Source organism: Nelumbo lutea, chromosome 5 (genome assembly GCF_056320005.1).
Source record: "Nelumbo lutea isolate HS-2025 chromosome 5, American lotus-T2T, whole genome shotgun sequence".
In the NCBI taxonomy this organism is placed as follows: Eukaryota; Viridiplantae; Streptophyta; class Magnoliopsida; order Proteales; family Nelumbonaceae; genus Nelumbo; species Nelumbo lutea.
This window is the reverse complement of record NC_142688.1, coordinates 22,531,821-22,552,831: the sequence shown is the minus strand read 5'-3', so window position 1 is coordinate 22,552,831 and position 21,011 is coordinate 22,531,821. Positions and strand designations below refer to the sequence as shown.

General features: G+C 33.9%; 2 protein-coding genes across 6 annotated transcripts; one reads left to right on the top strand and one right to left on the bottom strand.

Moving 5' to 3' along the window:
* Positions 1–7,251: 7,251 nt before the first annotated feature.
* Positions 7,252–9,346, top strand: PEX11A (peroxin 11A). 3 transcript variants are annotated; one of them, XR_016099693.1, is made up of 4 exons: positions 7,252–8,261; positions 8,691–8,900; positions 8,977–9,044; positions 9,140–9,346. XR_016099693.1 is itself a non-coding variant. In XM_088947032.1 (2 exons), exon 1 carries the CDS (start codon positions 7,481–7,483, stop codon positions 8,234–8,236), a length of 756 nt encoding a protein of 251 aa, XP_088803158.1. In that variant the 5' UTR covers positions 7,252–7,480; the 3' UTR covers positions 8,237–8,261; positions 8,977–9,156. The 3 variants fall into 3 exon arrangements, 1 of the variants encoding a protein (XP_088803158.1); XR_016099692.1 differs by lacking the exon at positions 8,691–8,900; XM_088947032.1 differs by lacking the exon at positions 8,691–8,900 and having other exon boundaries at positions 8,977–9,156.
* A 2,207-nt stretch (positions 9,347–11,553) lies between these two features.
* LOC148850954 (putative NAD(P)H dehydrogenase (quinone) FQR1-like 2) lies at positions 11,554–20,941 on the bottom strand. Of its 3 annotated transcripts, XM_088947030.1 has the most exons (3): positions 20,825–20,941; positions 18,030–18,875; positions 11,554–12,033 (listed from the first exon to the last, which is right to left on the bottom strand). In XM_088947030.1, exons 2-3 carry the CDS (start codon positions 18,572–18,574, stop codon positions 11,805–11,807), a joined length of 774 nt encoding a protein of 257 aa, XP_088803156.1. In that variant the 5' UTR covers positions 18,575–18,875; positions 20,825–20,941; the 3' UTR covers positions 11,554–11,804. The 3 variants fall into 3 exon arrangements, with proteins under 3 accessions (XP_088803156.1, XP_088803155.1, XP_088803157.1); XM_088947029.1 differs by lacking the exon at positions 20,825–20,941 and having other exon boundaries at positions 18,030–18,975; XM_088947031.1 differs by lacking the exons at positions 11,554–12,033; positions 20,825–20,941 and adding an exon at positions 12,727–13,023 and having other exon boundaries at positions 18,030–18,967.
* Between the last annotated feature and the right edge of the window lie 70 nt (positions 20,942–21,011).

Sequence of the window (21,011 nt, the reverse complement as noted above, 5' to 3'; positions counted from 1 at the left end):
TTTTTTTAATTTATTACATAATTTCTTTGTTTTAACTATTTAAAATCTAGTTATGTTAAATATTTTGTTATTCAAAATACCTAGTTATTTAAATACTTTAATAATATGTAAAATATTTAAATTTTAAAATATTAGTTATTTATGGAGTTTAATTATGAATAAAATCATAATTTATACTATTATTACATAATTTAATTAATAATTTTGCAATATATTAAATTATTATTAATTTCAATATTATGTTATAATTATTTTTCTTCTTTAAATTATTTTAAATTTATTACATAATTTCGTTATTTTAACTATTTAAAATCTAGTTATGATAAATATCTAGTTATTTAAATTTTAAATAATCTATAAAATATTTAACTTTTTTGTTCTTTGAATTTTATTTATTTGAAGCTATTACATATTATTAAATGTTTCAAAAAAATTAAATTGATGATCCGGAAAAACATAATTTAAATTGTTAGTACATAATTTCATGATGTATTTTGTAAAAATATAAAATTATTTATTAGATAATTTCGTTATTTTAACTATTTAAAATATAGTTATGATAAATATTTAAATAGTCCATCAAATATTTATTTATTCTTTGTTATTTGAATTTTATTTATTTAAAGCTATTATATATTATTAAATATTTAAAATGCATTTAAATTGATAATCCAGAAAAAACATAATTTAAATTGTTAGTACATAATTTCCTGATATATTCTGTAAAAATATGAAATTATTTTTTGTGTTTTTAATAAATATTTTAACATTATTATATAATTTTGTTATAATATTTAAATAATTCTTAAATTTTTTAATCCAAACTTTCTGTGGATAGACATAGATAAAAAGTAGGGGAGAGGATAAATAGGAATTAGAGATAATTTAGGAGAGAAACTCTCTATTAAATTAGAGATAATTGTGAAGATAAATAGGAATTAGAGATAATTTAGAAGATAAATTATAATTAGATATAATCCTGAGAAAGTGGGGGAGAAATTTTCTTTACCGCTTTGTTTTAATATATATATACTAGCGGGGACCCGTGCAATGCATGGGATTTATTAAGGGAAAGCTAAATAATAGAAAATGGTCATTTACTAAAATATATCCCTTATAGTTTCATGGATTTATTAAAATCTATCCTATAGTTAGCATCTTATTAAAACACCACTTATAATTTGCAATGGATTTGATCAATCTTCCATTAGATGGTAGTGGAAAATGATATTGTTTACCTAATGTTCATTTAAATAAATTTAATCAAAAGAAAATAAAAATAAAAATACCATTTTTGCCCTTAATAAGACAAGGGCAACCACTCTATTGGTTATATTTGCTCAAATTTGTTTTTTATACAAAAAAGTGTGTTATGGGTATTTTTGGAATAAAAAATCATGGATCTAATGGCAAAACAAACACTCGTTAATGAAAGTTTGATCAAGTAAATAAGTTATAAAATATATGGGATGTTTTAGTAAAATGAAAACTATAAGGTAGGTTTAAGTAAATATGTAAAACTATAAGGTGTGTAGGAATGGCAACAGGGCATGGATCATATTCCCTGTCCCCGACTCCGATTCTGAAATTAACCCCCATCCCTGATCCCCGATGGGGATGGGTTCTTCGTGGGGACCCAAATCCCTATAATGTTTTCAGATAATGGTATTTTTAATTAAATTTATTTAAAGTAAATAAAAAATTAAATTATAAAATAATATTTTAAATATGTTTTGATATATGTATATATAATATAAATAATATAATAGTATATTTAATATAAATAACATTTAATATACATAGATATAATCGGGGTCGGGGTGGGGTGGGGACCACAATCCCCATCCCCAACCCTAACCTCGACCCCGACCGGGGATTCCTATTAATCCGTGTCCCCGCCCTCACCCCGCCAAAACAATCCCTATCCTCGACCCCATTAGGTCGGGGAAGTCGGGTCCCTGTCAAGGATGGGGAAAATTGTCATTCCTAAAGATGTGTTATAGTAAATGGCCCTAATAAAAACACATAAGAGTATACAATTATTTTATATTTTCAATTTTATAAATAATTAATAATTATTCATATTTTATATACTACTTTTAATAAAATTTTATAATATAAAAATAACAATAATTAATTTCCATTAGGTTTATTTATCAAACTAATGAAATCGACATACCTGATTAACTCGTCCTGAGTTGGTCGGTTTTCTAGTATTTTAGGTTGGCTTTGGTTCAAAATTTTCCCAATTCGACCAAGCCATTTGTAAACTCACCAAAATCAAATGACCTAACCATGGATATATATATATATATATATATTATATTTTAAATATAATTTTTAATATGGAAAAGTGGAAAATTTTCCATATTTCTTAGTCTAAAATGTTTTATATCATAAATCTAATTTTTAAATTTATTTATAATAATTGCACTATAATTTTTAAAATTAAATTAAATTTTTATGTTTAAATCTTTTGAACCGACTGACCAAACCAAAAAATCGATACAAATTGAATAGGTCGGTTTTCACAAAAAGGTTAGTCAATTTTAGCTGACAAACTCCCTAACCTGACTAGGTCAATTTGGTTGGCTAAATAGCCCACGACTGAATCGAACCAACTCATGAACATTCATGATTTCAGCTAAATTAATAGTCTCATCTCTGATAAATAACAATAGTTTAATCTCAAATAATTATTGAAAATTTATAGCAAAAATACACAATTATTGAAAATATATTGATAATGACAAAGATGATAATTACAAAAATTACAAAAATACTATAAATATATTAACTTAGTCAATAAATAGTATAATCTTAAATAATAGTTTAATCTCTAATATATATTAATCAATAACTTATAACAAAAATACAATAAGTACAATAAATTAAATTTAAAAATTTCAATAATAGTAATTTAATCTCCAATAATTATTAAAAGTTTTTTGTTAAATAACAAAAGAAAAAAATATACATAATCATTGAAAGTACACTTATTACAAAAAACAATAAATATTAATTTTAGTATATATATAATTATATAATAAATATAGAATAAGAGTTTCAAACTATTACTAATAAATACTAATTTTTTTGAAAGTTATTTTCTTGAATTATTACTTGATATAAGTGAAAGTAATTATTTACAATATTATGTAAAAATATTAAATTATTATTAATTTCAATATTATGTTATAATTATTTTTCTACTTTTTAGATTTTTTAAATTTATTACATAATTTCTTTATTTTAACTATTTAAAATATAGTTATGTTATATATTTTGTTTTTTAAAATATTTTGTTATTTAAATACTTAAATAACATGTTAAATTGAGTTAAACTTTCTTTGGATAGATATAGATAAAAAGTAGGGGATAGGATAAGTAGGAATTATAGATAATTTAGGAGAGAAACTCTCTACTAAATTAGTGATAATTTTGGAGATAAATAGGAATTAGAGATCATTTAGAAGATAAATAGGAATTAGAGATAATTTTGGAGAAAGTGAGGGATAGTGGGAGAGGTAGTTTAGGAGAAGAAATTATTTTGGTTATTGGGAAAATGCATCTCATTGGTTGTTTCAAAGAAATAAGATAGAATAAAAACTCAAAAAATCAAAAAAATGAAAAAATTTCTTGATCACTTTGTTTTAATATTATATATATATATATATATATATTTTATATATATATATATATATATATATATATAGAGAGAGAGAGAGAGAGAGAGAAAAAGAGAGAGAGAGAGAGAGAGAGAGAGAGAGAGATTATGTGAAATTGAAAAAACAGGAACTTAGGAAGAGGTGTGGAGCAGGAGAATTGGAGAGGCATGGTCATGTGGACTGTCTTGCTATATTTATATAGATAAAATTACTTATTTTTCAAATAATCACTCCCAAACTCTGCCTAAATCTTTATCCCTCAAATCAAACACAACGTAAGTAAAACAGAGAAAAACAATTAAAACACCTCACGTGAAAAATTCCGTCCTTTTAAAACAATCGAAGGAAAAGAGAGAATTCGCCTGTTAAACGGCTCTTCTTATTGTCTTTTTATTCTCTCTTACACTCGAGGAATCGGATCTATATGCCCGATTCAGAACTCAACAAATGTCTCACTGCTCATTTTAAAACAATAAAAATAGAAGCAGATGGGAATTAGAATTTTCTCTACTTTTATTATAGTCCGGTGAAAAACTGAAAATCTCAAAAGCCCAAGGTTCTTGACAAAGCAATCATAATGATATTGATTAGGATAGTGAACCATGTGATGATATGGATGCATACTGCCCATTGATTTTTTATCATGACATTTTCTTTTAATTTCAGTAAATAATTAATAATTTAATTTAGGCAAATGCTACGGGTTTGACATGGGCTTAATCGGGTTGGGACCGGACTTAGATGATAGTGTTATTCATACTATGTCATAATTAAGGCTCAGTTTGGAAAGAGTATAAATACAAGATTTAGAAATATTGTATATCAGATTTTGCAGAACTTAAAAAAAAAATCATGTAAAAATTAAGCATTTTTCTTTTATTGTTTGTTAATTTTTATCCTTTATTTATATTTTGATGCTTTAACCTATTCTATTAAAGGCAGAAGCATGCCGAGTTTGGATTAAGCCCTGCTCCTTATAACTTTCATAGATTTCTGATATTAGTCTTGGGCACATTTTTTCTTTTTACCTTTTTTTTAAGCTTAATTTGGAAAGAGTATAAATACAAATATTTACCGTGTAAATACATAAAAAATAATAAAAAATATAAGATTTTGCACTCTACAATTCTACATATTTGCATTTGTACTCCTTTCAAATTAAGCTTTAGTAGATAAAAAATAGAAAGGAAATTAAAGTGCATATGATCGGTAAATGGCTGCTAATAAGTGTGTTAACACAACAATCCAGCAACGTTAAATGTGTGTTAGTAGCTAGCCAACTTCATGGTTTATAGATTTCCTCAAAACTAATGTAAACCCTAATGTGCAACTAGATGTCTATGTTTCAGAAGTGTGTATAGAGATTTTACTTGTAGGAGATCATGTGATGGGTGTGAACTGTGAAGACCAATTCTGTGAGGAAAAAATCCAGATTTTTTTTTTTCAAAAAAAGGGCTCGGTAGGGTAGCCATTTGCCTATTTAGAAAGGTTCTCGAGCATCTTATTTATTTGGGCAAGTACTTTTTAAGATTTAGGTAAATTATGTATCCATTTGCACCAAAAACTATTAATATGTGAGAAGACAATATTATCCCTTCAATAATATCACTTTTTTTAGCAAAAATATTCATTATACGATTTTAACTAGGGAATAAAGAACAATGATAAATACACTTATCCAAGCAAACGTTTGCCAAGATAAATGACTTACTAAGTCATGAATAAATCATTAAGGAAGAATTCAGATCTGGTCCTCATAGAACGTTCTTCTCACAACCATCACAATGTGTTCCAGCCGCACATTGGGAACATCTCCAATACATGAAGGTATGGAGCTGTGAGGTGTGCTAAGAGAAAATCCCATGACACTTTATGTCAGCATGTCACATGAAATATCTGGATTGGGATCTGCTCCTCATAGAGCGCAAGTCGCATCTACCTCATAGGCACATCCCACCATGTATTAGAAAACATCTCTCGAGGAGCAGATCCAGAATCGAAATATCTGAACCAATACCAGTTGGCCGTTGCTATCTAGAATGTAAGAACAATACATAAAGTCATAAATCCATTAACAACAGGACTCTGAAATCCAAATCTCTACCGGAACTAATTAGATAATAAGTCGTCAACAGTCAACTGATGGTAAACCATTAAATTCACTTAATAGAGATGACATGTTGTATCGCAATTAGCTTGACGATTGAATATACACAAAAAGGGGAAAATTCCTGATTAATACCATGTACTTTGTGCCTAGTGTCACTTCGGTTCCTGAATTTATCAACCATCTAAACGTTGACAAAAAAATTATCAGTTCCAAATCCTTACTTCTTTCATTCATGGAGTTACGTTTAACTGGGCATTCTAGTGACCTCAACTTTCTTGAATAGAAGAAGCAAGAATTTGGGACTGTTAATTTTTTGTCGATGCCTGAATAGTTGATAAAAAAAATAAGATGATACTTGAATGGTATTTATGTTTTTTTAATATCACTTAGCAGATGATTAACAGTTAATTAACGGCATATACTGGATTATCATATTTTAAAATTTCAGATACTGAATTGCTACATTTTAAAATTGGGGAACTAAAGTAACACTAAACCCAAATTACAAAGGTCCCCACCCAGAAAAAAAACGTTGCACACACTCCACATAAATCTCAAAATTGGAGCTCTTGTAGCATAGTCCAGACTTGTTAGACGGTGGATGCAGCCAATGTGGCAGAAACCGCCATCACCGTCCAATAGAGAGATCAACTGGCGTTTTGAATTTGATAAAAAGGGAACTGTATTCGTGTTTTAAACAGATGTCTTTTCTCGAAATGTAGTGCCACGTTTAAAATTTATTTTTCAGATCATGCCTAATATTTGGTTGTTATGCTTTTCTGAAAAAACGTTTTTCAAACCATCTTTAAAAATTGAGAAATGTGAGAAAATATAATTTTTAGTATTTTCTCGTTTTTTACTGTTTGCAACAATAATATATGGATTGGTTTCTATCAGGGCAAAGCTGTACCGACACCATCCTAACAGCCATTTTCACCCTTGCATCGGGAATATCTCTTTATAAAATAAAACAAACATGAAGATATTCTCAATGAAAGGCAGTAAAGGGTGCTTGAACAGGCTTTGCCCTGACTGAAGCCGAACTCAATAATATATCGATTTAATATTAAAAAACATCTATAACAGCAACCGGCAACGGCCCCAAACAAAGAAAACGTTTTCTGAAAAACAGCATTTTTTTTTTAAAGCCTAAAAAATGTAGCACCTTTTTTCTTAAAAAATGCCGCCCCTACATTGATTTCAAATACCGGACCGCTTCAGACTGTGGTCGCAGTAAATGACCAAAAGGGGCATAAGACAAAACATGTTCTGTTTGACTGTTTCCATAACTATGGGCATGGACATATTACTGCGCCCTCCTCAGTCTTCACCTTCTAAGTTCTGAAGACCATGGACCCTCTTTTAGGTTGTGTTTGGTTTGACGGGGAACGGGAGAGAACAGAAAGCAAGTTGAAGTTCTAAAGCAACTCAAAATTCCTTTTAAGAGAGTGGATCTTGCAACGGCTCTTTGTAACAAAATTACTGTATTTCTAATCAGACGGTCATCGATGTGGATTTCGGTTTTGCGGCAAACCATGGGATTTAGCAGAGCTTGCACGGCTCTGATTGATGAACGTGAACGGGAACTGTGCATGTTGTAATGAAGAAAGCAATGACGTAAGCTAAAACTATTAAAGCAATTCGTTCGGTCATTTACCGCCATTCCGCACCTCCACTCGAAGCCAAGGCTCTTCCCCCTACTATGGCTCCTGCTCAAAAGCCTAGCAATGATGTCCCCAATACACAGAAAGAGAGAGATTTCTTGAATCATCTTGAAGCTTACCTCGCGAAGAGGGATGGCGTCGACAAGCTACTTAAAATCTCCAGGTACGCTACGAAGATCATCCTCGCTTCCTCGGTTCTTCCCCAATCCCTACCCTTAAATCGTCGCCTAAGAAGCTTCGAGTCCAGTGTCGGCGTTAGTCGAAAAGCCTTTCGATTAGGTAAATTCGTTCAGGACTTGAACGCTCTGAGGAACGCCAGTTTCGATTCCAACGTAGAGAGAATCCTTTCTGTTCTCGCTTATGGAGGTGAGGGTTTTTATTACTTTGTCGAGCAGCTCGTTTGGTTGAATAAAGCGGGTCTCCTCGATAGTAAATATTCGTTGAAGCTGCAGAAGATCGCGGCCTGGGCTGAATTCATTGGGTTTTTCGGTAGTACTACCTTGAAAACCAGAAACTTGAAAAGGATCATTGAGAAAGAAACTAGTTTGAAGTCTCGTATCGAGCTCGCTAAATCGACGGGCCATGGGTACGATAAGGAAGCGGAGGAGATGCGTAAACTGGGGGAGAAGAAGTTGATGAAGAAGCTCTCCATCGTTCAAGATGCTGCGGATTGGTTGATGACCTTTTCGGATGTTCGGGATGGAAAGGGGTTCCTATCGGATCCCCTTTTGTTGGCATCGGCAGGGCTTCTATCGGCTCTAATTAGTACGCATAAGAACTGGCTGTCTTGCTGAGCTGAGTTGGAATTTACTTGCTGAGGTACGACTCACCAGTCGCCATTTGTCGATGTCGATTATAATAGTGAACATAAAAGAAGCAGAAAATCACGAAAGGTGGATAGTTATAGAGACAGAGATAAAGAAACGATCTGAGCCCATCAAGGTTTCCTGAAAAACCCAAAAAATAACTTTTTTTTTTTGGTTTTCTTGTCTTCAATTTGATTATGATTAATAAAAGCCTCTCTCTTGTTCATGTCGTCTTCTTATTATCTTTTAACTCAGTTTGGACTCTGGACTTCCTGTAGTTACTTGGAACAATGATGAGAACACTCTCAAGTCTCAACTCTCAACTGGCAAGAATGTACTAATTTAGTGGAATACATTTTCGAGAAGTGATATTTAATTTAGCGTTTGAACTCACTGTAAAAAAAAAAAACGTTTGAACTTTAGAACCTATTGCAAAATGCAGGTTTTTTGGGGGGTTTGAACTTACTGTACAAAGAATCGTGGATATGCATTTTTGGAGTATGAGTTAGTAGTCCCCTGTAAGAAGCTTTTGGAAACTGGAACAGATCTGGGATATATCCAGACCTGAGTCCTCTTTGATGGGACATATCCAGTATCGACCAGACAGTATGAACTCATCAATCTAAACCGTGAAACTAAAGCCTATTGAATGGTATGAAAAAATTACATGAATCACCTACCACGAAATTTTTTGATTGCCATTAACTTTTTCCTTGTTATTTATGCAGAGTTTTGTCTAAATCCACAGACTAAGGTGCTTTGGTTACTCTCGTTTTGAGTACTGCCCATATCTAAGGTTAGCAATTTCCTGGAGCAGGTGTATGAACAGATATCTTTATTGTTTCTGTAAAAGTATGAACAGAGATCTAAGTGAATGGAATATCATTACAGGAGCAGAACTGTAATAACATACCGGAGGAGAACTCTGCTATTTACATAGTCAGATCATTAGGCTGACCCTTAGCTGACAGCAATAAATGACAACTCAGACCCAGATTTATATGGGGCAAAGAAGAGAAAATATCAGCAAAAGACAGGGAGGGAATATGTAAGATCAGCATATACATCTCTGTAATGAAAGGTATTTATTGTTTAAAATATTGGGTAACAAACAAAATATTTAATATTCATTTCATAGATATCAAAGCAATAACTCGAGGAGTGGGGGATGGATGATAGAAAAGAAACGGGACCCCTCCATTCTTCTGAAGCAGAAAGATGACAATGGTACTGTAATCTGCATTTGGTGAGAAATTAAAATGCATAGGGAACTATAGCTCAATTAGTTGTGCTCATGGTGATGATGATGAGAATAAACAAATTATGCCAGTTAAATTTCACCAAGTAATGAGTAAAAAAGAAAATATGCCAGCCATAAACAATCTTAACTTCACAGCTATACATGATCCAGTTATTTGCATGATGTCATGCTGCTGCCTGAAAAAAAGAAAGAAAGAAAAGAAAAGCCAGACTCAGAATTTGAAAAGTTGATACAGAAATGAGTGAACAATGAGTGTTGGTACACGATAAAAATGAAAAATTGATACAGAAATGAGTGAACAATGAGTAAGAATAGGTGATTTGCCATCTAACACCCACGCCTATAATAAGCTGCTGGTAAGGAGAGAAAAAATATATATCAAGGGAACCATGTTTATATGACTGCAGATCAAGCCCTAAATCGTCAAATTTAAGCCCTTAAACAAGTCTTTGACTTCTTGTATTGTTTGCCAACCATGGATCGTGATATTAAAGAGCCCAAAATAGTACCTTCAAATCTTTTTTCTATTAATAATTTTTTTTATTATTACTCTTCAAAAAAAATCTGAAACCATCATGATCATCTTACCAGGATTGAGGGCCAAAAGAGTGGTGTAGGCAAAAATCTTTGCATATATGAAACATTGATACAAATTGCAAGTCTAGTTTCTTACCTGAAAAGGCCATTGTGATTTGTGAAGAGCAAAAACCTTGCTTCTCTTTCATTAAAAAAAAAAAAAATCTTGCTTCTTCTCCGTGGCTATAGAATTCCTGTGCCATCCTTCAGAAAAGTCCTGGATGACTTTGTACAAATTGAGACGCAAAATCAATTATATACTTTTATTCTTATGAATGAGAGTAAACTAGTTCCAAAAGTATTATAAGATGAAACATGAGGGGGTATTTTGCTGATGTGTATGTTTTTTAAACAAAAACAACTGCTGTCAGCAAAAACATATATTGGCAAACACTCCCTAAATTATAAGGAAAAATAGAATCAACGGATCATCAAGAGGTCAATTGGGGAAAAAGGCAAAATAGATCACATCCTACTCATCACTTACAAACGACCCAAGATTAATGTATGTATATCTCCCAGGCAGGACATAATGCATCAATCCTTCTTTAAGACATTTTAGTGTTGGTACATGATAAAAATGTCAAAGTTACCAAAATCGGGATTTGAAATAAAGATTGGAAGTCTGTGTCTCAAAGTTCCAGTGCCCCAACCAGATGAAGGGTCCCCCCAGCCCCTAGTTGGTCAAGCCCTCTGCCGGAAGGGCATAATCTCTAGTTTGTCACTTCGTTGTTTTTCTTTCTTGTTAACAAAGATTTGCTTGGACACGTACAAATGGAAGGATGCAGAAAAAGAAAATGTCAGGATTATGTTGAGAATGATGAAAGTAAACATACCGTTTTTTCTTCACCTGCATGGATAAGGAAGTAGTTCAGCTAGTTCCTTGATCAGCTGCCTAGCACCATTGAGATTAAACCTCACAGCAAAGGTACATTATCCAAGTAGAGATGGTAGAGATTGTGAACTCCTGTGATAGCACCAAACATGCAAACAAACAGGCCCAGGACCAAGATGCGATCAATCAAAAGAAAAGCAACCCTTCTTTTTAATGCTGAAGAGCAGTTCTAGCGTCCAATCTGAGGGACCTGGTGAATCCCCAAAGACTGAAATGTAATCAGACAGGATTAAGGAAGAATCCCCTTCAGGTAATAACTGAGAGAAGAATTGTGTTACAAGGTTTCTCTTTTATTTTTCTTACATAAAAAATGTCAAAGGAGAATATTATTGACTAGCAGAAACACAAAATTTGGAATTGGCTGGAAGCCTGGTCTTGGCTAGGCCATAGATAAAGATGACACATAGTTGTATGAGCTCTTTTACATGGATATAGGGATTAACAATCGCATGGCATGCTTGTGCTTGTGAACAGAATATATAAACCAATGATGAGCCAATGGATAAATTGCATATAGTTTGGCATTATTTTCAAATGGAGCAAGTGTTTTAACCATTCAAAGAGCAACACATCTACATCCAACTACTCATCATTATTAAAAATGTAATAAAACAAGGAGTTTGTAATAAAACAAGGAGTTTTTGAACCATACACAACTTTCTGATCAATGCGCCAGAACAATAAAATAGAAAGAACAGGACAAGAACAGTATGTTGACTGTCCTAAAACCTAAAACACACGCTAAGAATCATAATATATAATTATCCTTCAAATCAATAAACAAGGAGAGAGAATGTAAGAGAGAACAATCTGGTCAATATAAGTCATGCTTGGGCAAGCTTTTTGACAAATGTTGCCATGTATTTGCCCTGATGCTCTGCAAGCGCCAGCTCTGTCCCAATTGGCTCTCTTGTGCCATCACCAGCAAAAACTCCAGCACCATATGGAGAACCTCCTCTAATGGAGTCCGTTCTGAACATTCCAGCTCCAAAGGTGTACCCAATAGGAACAAAGAGCATCCCATGGTGGGCTAACTGGGTGATTGCAGTCCAACTGCAAAGAAATAAGTTGCAAAACAAAGGACACTAGCAGGTCATTGACTAATTGCAGTGAATTCAAAACTCCATCACCGGACAATTCTCTCTCTCTAATTGCAAGAGACTGTCAAACTGAAAGAATCATGAAATTAACAAAAATATATTTTGGATGGGAAGTCCTGCAAGTCTTTTGATAATTGGAATGCAAGTTGCGAGGTCCAAAATTATTCAATGCTCTATTGGGTAGGAAGCAAGTTTCATCGAAGCTTTTTTTAAGAGCTTGTTCTATGTATGTATGTATGTATCAACTGACTTGTAAGGTTGGTTGATATTTTCCATCTTCTTGTAAAAAAAACAAATACATACTTCACATGCAAAAAAAAAAAAAAAAAAAAAAAATCCAGCTAAGTCGCTTGTTATTTACAAGATCTATGAGAAGATGAAAAACGAATGACAGACAGGAAGTTGCATTAAATTCTGCAGCATGTATTTGGAAAACAAAGCAGCTTGTATTGCCAGTTTCATTATAGCTGACTTTAAAATATAAAAGAAAAAAAAAAAAAAACAATTTGAATCTAGATTGATGACCTCTTCTCATAAAAATAAGATTAACCGTACCCCCATCTTGATATTGAAAGTTCTGCTCAAAAGGAACAAATGAAAAGATAAATTATTTTTAATTACAAAAAACACATTAAATAACCAACTTAGAAAAAAAGGTTTAGGACCTAATTGTGTGGTTTTGGTATAGAAATCTGAAGAGAGAAACCAGTCAATCTTACAAGTTAGTTGATGTTGTCATAGAGGTATGCACATACATATTGATAAAAAAAAGGTATACACATACATATTGAGAAATTTCATTACCAAGAAAAAGACAGAAAAAAAGGTAAAAAGACTTGTTAAGCTAGCAAGGCCAAAAACATAGAGCAAGCTCTGAAGAAAATCCCAGATGATGCTTTCCTCCCACCCAAGTAGAGCATTGAATAAATTTGGACCTCCCAACCTGCACGCATCCCAATTATCAAAAAAAATTTGCAGGGGTTCAATATAAATTGACAGAAACCCAAAAAAAATAATAATAAACAACAGACGCACCAAAAAAGGAGTAATTCAATGTAGCATCTGCTATGTTTGTATTGTTCCCTAACTCCAAACTTTTTTGATGATCTAGGATTTCTGTTCCATCTCATACATTAGATCATTTTTTTTATATTGTTGATAAAAAACTCTATCAATTGAACTTATATCAATATTAGTCAAACTTATAATTGACTAAAATGAATCACCGGAGCAGAGGTCCACATATGGCGTGCTGGAAGCAGCTCCAACAGAAAAAAAAAAAAGGTCCAGAAAAGTCAAAGGCAGTAAGCAGACATTCTGCTGTGAGAGGATTTTCCCCATCATAAGTAACATCCATGTTGAACCTAACTTTTTCTTATATCAATTACAGTGGAACTTAATTATCATCAGCATTCATAAAAAAAAATATACACTCATTTTTTATGAAAAAATAGGATATATTTTTTCTTTAAAGGCAAGAGAACAGAAAGAAATAATAGTCTTTGACATTCTTCCAAAACCAAAATAATTCAGTTTATATTTCTACACAGAAAAGAAGCAAAAGACTTGGCATTTAGGTTGGGTTTATAAATGGGATTGAGTTAAAGCTTGCAAAGAGATTTTGTATCAGTTCCTTCCATCAAACCAGGGGTACAGGTTGATCTCTGTGGTTGAGGCTGCATTTATTTATTCAACTTGACACATGGGAAGGGATTACTCTCCTAGTGGATCAGCTTGGTCTCTCATCCTTTCCACGAGCCTGGATGATATACCACTGGGTATGTGAAGATCCTCTTCTCCTTGAAGAGAATCTACTAGAATCTGAGAATTCTAAAGGTGGCTTTGGGGATAAAAATATAATCCTTGGCTTCCTAGGAAACCTATTGATATTGCAAATTAGGAGAATTCCTCAACATAAAATCAAGTCCTCCAAAGTGAACCAAGCCCTGGTGTTATTTCTCATGGAGTGCTACAGATGATGAAGGGAAGTACCATTTGGTAGCATGGTCACAGACTCACAGGTCTGCTTACCAACTGGTGGGGGAGGTATTGGCATCAGACCATTTCCACAGTGAACCTGTTGGACAAATGGCTGTGGAGGTAATGAGTGGAAAGGGAGGCTTTATGGAGGATAATTGATCGCAAATACAGGGACTCAGGGAGGGGTTGAGAAACTAACCCTGTCTTGCAGCCATATGGATCAAGCATTTGAAAATGTATTATACAGCAGAAAGATCTGTTCTTGAAATTGATAGCTTTCAAGGTGGATGATGGTGAGAAGGTGAATTTATGGAAGGATGTATGGTGTGGGCCCAATCCCTTGGAAGTCTTTCATCACAGCATTTTTGCATTAGCAATTGATCAAGAAGCACTGGTGAAACAATGACAGTGAATTGATTGGAGGGCAAGCAGTGTGGACACCTAGATTGAGAAGAAACATTTTTGATTGGGAGGCTGAAAAGCTAAGCTCTCCACCAGAGAACCTCAATCACATACCACCTGATGGTGGCTTGGCTCAAAAATGGAGAGCAAGAGGCATGGTGTTGATCAACAGGTGCAGTCTCTGTAGGTGACATGGAATCGATTGACCACTTACTGGTCCATTTGTCATATTCTTACTCTGTGGGTACACCTTTTGAACCTCTTTAGGACTTGATTAACCCCACAGAATGTATGCAGGCATGCAGACTTACTTCTGAATGGCCTGCACAAGGATTTAACAGAAGGGGGAGGTTTCTATGGATGCTGGTACTTATGGCAATCTGTTAGAACCTGTGTATAAAAAGAAATAGCAGAGTATTTCAAGGGATAGCATCCCCAGCAGAGAGAGTGATGGATAGGGTGGAGAGGATGGTCTTCGGACAGGCAGGATTGTGGAGGGATTTTCATGGTCTCAACTACCAACACTTTTGTGATCAATGGAATCAAATTATTGGTTTAGGGAAATTGGTACATGCTCAAGAATATATTGTACATAACAGATCACAGTATATAGTTGAAATCATACGGGATCTCCATCTCCTCCATGGAGGAGTGGCTTTGTAATTACTTTTTGAGGTTCATAATATAATATTTCACTTTATACTGAGATTACCTTGTTTAGTTTCTCCTTTAAGTAGTCTAGTTTAAGAAGTGTATACGAATGTAATGCTCAGTATGGGAAGAGTACAAATACAAATATGTACAGTGAAAATAGCCAAATACAAGGTTTAAAAGTACCATATACAAGGTTGTCCTGTACATTGTACTCTTCCCAAACTCACCCTAAAGTTTCATCTCTTAATGATCCTATGATAATTGGCAGGTTAACAACTCGAGATAGGTTTATCTATTGAAAGGTGACCTACAAACAGGAAACGTTCTATAGATACATGTTTTGAACAATGTGTAGGACCTCCATAAATGTGATTACACCACTTCCATTTTTAAATATATTCTTAGTTTGTCTAAACCATCATAGAACAGGGTTATAGGAAGCATGAGATGCAGTTATTCATGATAGAGGCAATAAAAAATAGCTTATCAAAAAAAGTTGCAAAGGTTATTTTTAATGTTTGACATGGTCTACCAATAAGGAATTGACCTGTTTTTTAATGAATAGGAATTGTCCTGCTGTTTACAATCAATTTCATAGTTGTCAAAGGCGTCTAGGCGATTCTGGTGACAGTGAAGCGCTTAATCACCTAAGCGACCCTAAGTGATAAGAATTTCACAAAATAAAAACTAAGTTTACCTAGTTCCCTAGTTTTATATACCATTCAGCATGTATATAATTGGGAAAAAAACATTTCTCTTTATTAGGAACATTAAATCTTCTCTTAAAACATGCCAATTAATCATATCTAGGACAATAGTATTGCATTTTTTTTAATCTCAATACTTTCAATACTTTTTAATCTCAATACTTAGCAACTAAATATGGTTGTATTTTTATACAATTAAATTTAAGAAATAGAATAAGTAAAAGAGAAAAAAAAAAGAACAAGGATGGAGCTGCTGTTTTATTTAATGTGTGTGTGTGTGTGTGTGTGTGTGTGTGTGTGTGTGAGAGAGAGAGAGAGAGAGAACAAAAAAAGAAACATATTTATATTTCTATTCTTTTTTATTTTTCTGTTTTCAAAACCACCGAATCTTTTTAATTTCAATAGTAAAACTTTAAAACAAGGTATAAATAATAATATAGTATATAATAGAATGTATAAACATGCATATTAGTAAGATGCAGCAATATGAATACTTATCAAAGAAAAAAAAAAGATGTATCAATATGAATAATAGATATTATAATAAAGCGCCCACCTTGTCGTACTAAATTGGCACCTTGTTGCCATGAGTCAAGGTGTTCAAGTGAGGTGCCCAGCTAGGGGTGTCAATCGACCGGTTTTGGATTGGATCCAATCCGATCCAAACCTTATCAAATCGGATTTGGACGGTCCGCTATAATTATTGGATTGGTCCAATCCAAAATAAATTGGTCAATATTCTTATCGGTCTGAATTGGATCTAAACCAAATTTCCAATAATCCGATCATGAGGCCAAACCCTTGTCCAATTTGAAAGCAATCAAAACTGAAGCCAGCATAAAATCACTTTTATGAAAGTACTTTTACGAAAGTAATTTTACAAAAGCACTTTTACAAAAGTACTTTTACAAAACACTTTTATGAAAGCACTTTTATAAAAGTACTTTTACATGAAAGCACTTTTACAGAAGTATTTTTATAGAAACACTTTTACAGAAGTATTTTTACTTTTATAAAAGCACTTTTATGGAAGTACTTTTATAAAAGCACTTTCATGAAAACACTTTTATGAAAATGCTTTTACGAAAGCACTTATATGAAAGAACTTCTATGAAAGCACCTTTACGAAAGCATTTTCACAAAAGCACTTTTACGAAAGCACTTCTACGAAAGTACTTTTATATAAGTACTTTTACAAAAGCACTTATATGAAAGTACTTTTATAAAAGCACTTCTACGGAAGTACTTTTATGAAAGTACTTTCATTGAAGTACTTTTATGAAAGCACTTTTACAAAAGTGTTTTTTCAATGCCAAAAGTGTATATTTTTGTAATTTTCAGATTTTCTTCATTTTAATATATGTTTGTAACTTTTTATATGTTCTGTTTTTTTATATAATTTTTTATATTTCATTGGGTTTGGATTGGATCCAATCCATTTACATTTTAATATATTGGATTGGATTTGGACTGGATTGGGTCCAGTCCACTTGTAAGTAGATTCACATTGGACTGGATTGGGTTGAACCAAATCCAGTCCAATTGACACCTCCATACCCAGCCAAGGGTGCCTAGTCGCCTAGGCGATGCCTTGGCAAGTATTTGTTTCTTTTAGATCTTTTGATCTATAACAGTCAATACATTTCTAGTGGTGAAGCATGAAGTAAATGCAAAATACAAGGCACTAGGCAAAGTTATCATTTCTCGAATTGGTCAATCTGCAATCCAATCAAACAAGGAGTTCAGCATAGATTTTTTTTTCTTGCCTCTTTTATCTGATCACTAGGGGACCCTTGGGTCGCTATACTAAACAGGTAAAATTGTGGCTAGTTATTTGGCATAGATGGATCCTACACAGGATCTCTTGGGGTTAAGGAGGTCTTTTAGAGATCAACTTGAGGTTACCGTAGTGGCACTCATGACTCACCTGCGTCAGTTATATTCCACGAACTTCCAAGTATGAAAGTGATAATAGCAGCGTAAAGTGTATCAAATCAAAAGTAGTACCCCTACCCTTTTTTAAGCAACAAATCACAAACTTCTTCTACATATAAGTATATAACATGCATCCAAACATTAGGAAATAGGACCTTACCATGATGGGCCTACAAAGTTGCATACAACAACAAAAAAAAAAAGAAAAAAAAAAGAAAAAGAAAATAGGCTCTCCTTCTTCACGCAATAGAGCGGAGAGTAGTAGACTTACGCAGTGGTTTCTTGACCTCCTCCTTGCGTACCGGTGCTCACAAAGAACCCAGCTGGCTTCCCGGCGAGCTTCTGCTCCTTCCACAATTGCCCTGTAGAATCAAAGAAAGCCTTCATTTGTGCTGCCATGCATCCATACCTTGTAGGAAATCCGAACAAAACCCCATCAGCCATCACTAGCTCCGCGGCAGATATCACCGGAACGTCCACATCTTTAGGAGTAACCTTCATCTGCTCCAGAACCTCATCCGGCAATGTCTCCGGAACACGAAACAGAACCCCTTCGACACCTTCAATCCCATCCACACCTTTCTTCATCCGTCTTGCCAACTTCTCTACATGTCCATACATAGAATAGAACACAATGAATATCTTCAACTTATGGGGCGGCAGCGACGCCGTATCTTCAACTGAAACAGTGGCACCAGTAGTCGGGCTCCTGTCTTCAGTAGGTAATGGCGCCTCCCTTGCCGTTTGTGGAGGATTATCGGAAGAAACTAACGGCAATCGCTTTTTGCTCGGCACGCAGCCACCTCCTTTCCCCATAAAAACCCAATATTCTCACTGAGCGAATTCGTTGCCAATACGATTACAAATGCCAATTGAACTGATTTCAGTCATTTAACCTAATTCCTGAGCTTGCAGGGCTCTCCGATCCCAACCATGATTAGAATTTTTTGCGAGTTTCCTCCTCGAGGGTTTTAACCGTCGTAAAACTCCAAGGTGAAGGATTTACTCGGGCAATTTCAGCATATCATGCGCATGGTTTGCACTTATCAGCCGCAGGCAGTCAAAAAATGCGTTGAGCCGACTGGTAATAAGTAAACAACTTCCGAGCTGCACGAAACTGGTAAATGACCAAATGAGCCGCTACAGGATCCACGCTTGCTAATCTCTAATTATCCTTCTTTGATCTACCACATTCTCTGATCTCTAATTATCCAATTCTCTGATCCACCATATTTATCCCTTATAATTATATCTATTCTCTTTTTTCGGGTAAAGTAATTATATCTATTCTCAATGTACTTTAAACTCCATGTTTCAACCTAAAATGCTATCAACCCACAGCTCCGCTGAAACAAGTAATTGTGTGTTTGGAATAATGGGCTTTTATTGAATAAATTCTGTCATATAGCTGTCATTTCAGCATTTCTCTCATTGTGTTAATCTATCAGGGGAAACTTCATTTTAGTATGTGTTTGATTCTCTTTATATTTATTGGGTGGTCGTTTATTGGAAAAACGCTTATATAATAAATACACACTTTAAACGTTTTTAGTTTTGTTTACAACTCAGCACAATAAATGTTTTTTCATTTCACGCTGTTTAGTGGGTGTTTCAAGAAACAACCATATGGATGTTTCAGTGTGAGACTTTCACTTTGGTGTATAGGATCTATTAGTCAATCCAACAGTCCAAATTGCATGTGCTTGTATTTAAATACCGATTTTTAGATCAAACGGTGAAAATATGATATAATCCACATTCAACGGTGGATATATAACTCTCTCTCTCTCTCTTCTATTTTGTTATTTCATTAATATTTTGTTAATTGGGTTAGGAGGCATTCCTTTTTCTTGCTAAAGAAAAATAAGGAAATTTATTATAAATTAACAGAGTTTTTATAAAAAACTATTCCATATGAATTCTCAATTCTCACTTGGCCAAGCTCATATAGATGCTTTACTAAATTTTATTTATCCATGGACCCTTATCCCCCATATCCTTTTTGATCAGGTTGAGCACTTTAATCCATTTCTTTAGATGGTTTTACTCTACAATCCCTTCACTGAGTCAATATTTGCTCTACAAGTGCATGAGAAGGGGAGGTACAGGCCCTGTATTTTTCACTTTCTCGACCCTTTTTAAGGCTTGTACCGCAGCCCTCGATGTCAATCTTGGGTGGCAAATACATTGCCAAACTATTTTGGTTGGTAGGTTTGAGTTAGATCTTTATTGATGCAACAAAATGTATATATCTAGAATGTGGTTGTTGAATATTTGATGCAACAAAATGTATATATCTACAAGTTGCAGAGTTGTTTGACGATTTGCAGAAAGACATGGTGGAATGGGCGGCAACTATCACAGGTTATGCCCAAAATTGAAGGCCAAAAGGAAGCACTAAGATTTTTCAAAGAAATGCAGGATGTAGGTGCAGAAACAGATGAAGGCACATTAACTATAATGCATTGTGTTACACTGCAGTGATGTGGGGTTTGCAGTTCATGGACAGGCTGTTTCATCAATAGATTGTTCTCTGAGATGACAAAGATAGAGGCAGGGTGTCCATTACACATCTGCCCTGAAACCTATTGTCCGAGAGATTGGTTTGACAGGGGCAACCTTGCTTCTACTTGTTTTCTTTTGGGAATTTATTGCCTTTCTGAGTTTTTTATCATGATTTTCTATTTTACTTGTATATGGCTAAAGTAAACACTCAAATTAGCCAAATTGCTTCTGCGTATAACAAGTGAAATCAACAGTAACCGAAATCAACTGAATAATCTGCAGTATAACAAGTAAAATCAACTATAGCCAAAACGGATTTGCTTCTCAGTCCATCTCTAACAAGGATCAAGAAATGCAAGATGACAGTGTGATAGATGCAATCAATGAGTATCTTTCCAAGCTCAAAATCAAAGAAGAAATATATGATGAAGAGTAAAGGGTGAAAATGATAGAAAATGATAAACAGAGAAGAACACAGGCTCAAAGAAGAAAACGATAGACAGAGAACTTAGGAAAAAATAGAGGGAAAATCGAAAGAATAGAAAGCGATAGATTTATTACCTTGCCAACGAAGAACGACGTCCACTGCTCTTCCGGGCTCCAGTCTCACTCTTCCGATCATCTATCTGCGGGCAGCGTCAAGCTTGCTCGTGGTCAGGGTTTCAACGAATAGAGAAACAAAAAGAAGAAAATCATGAGATGGTAGATTGGGTTGCACCGGATCAAAACTTGCGGGTGCCATATCATA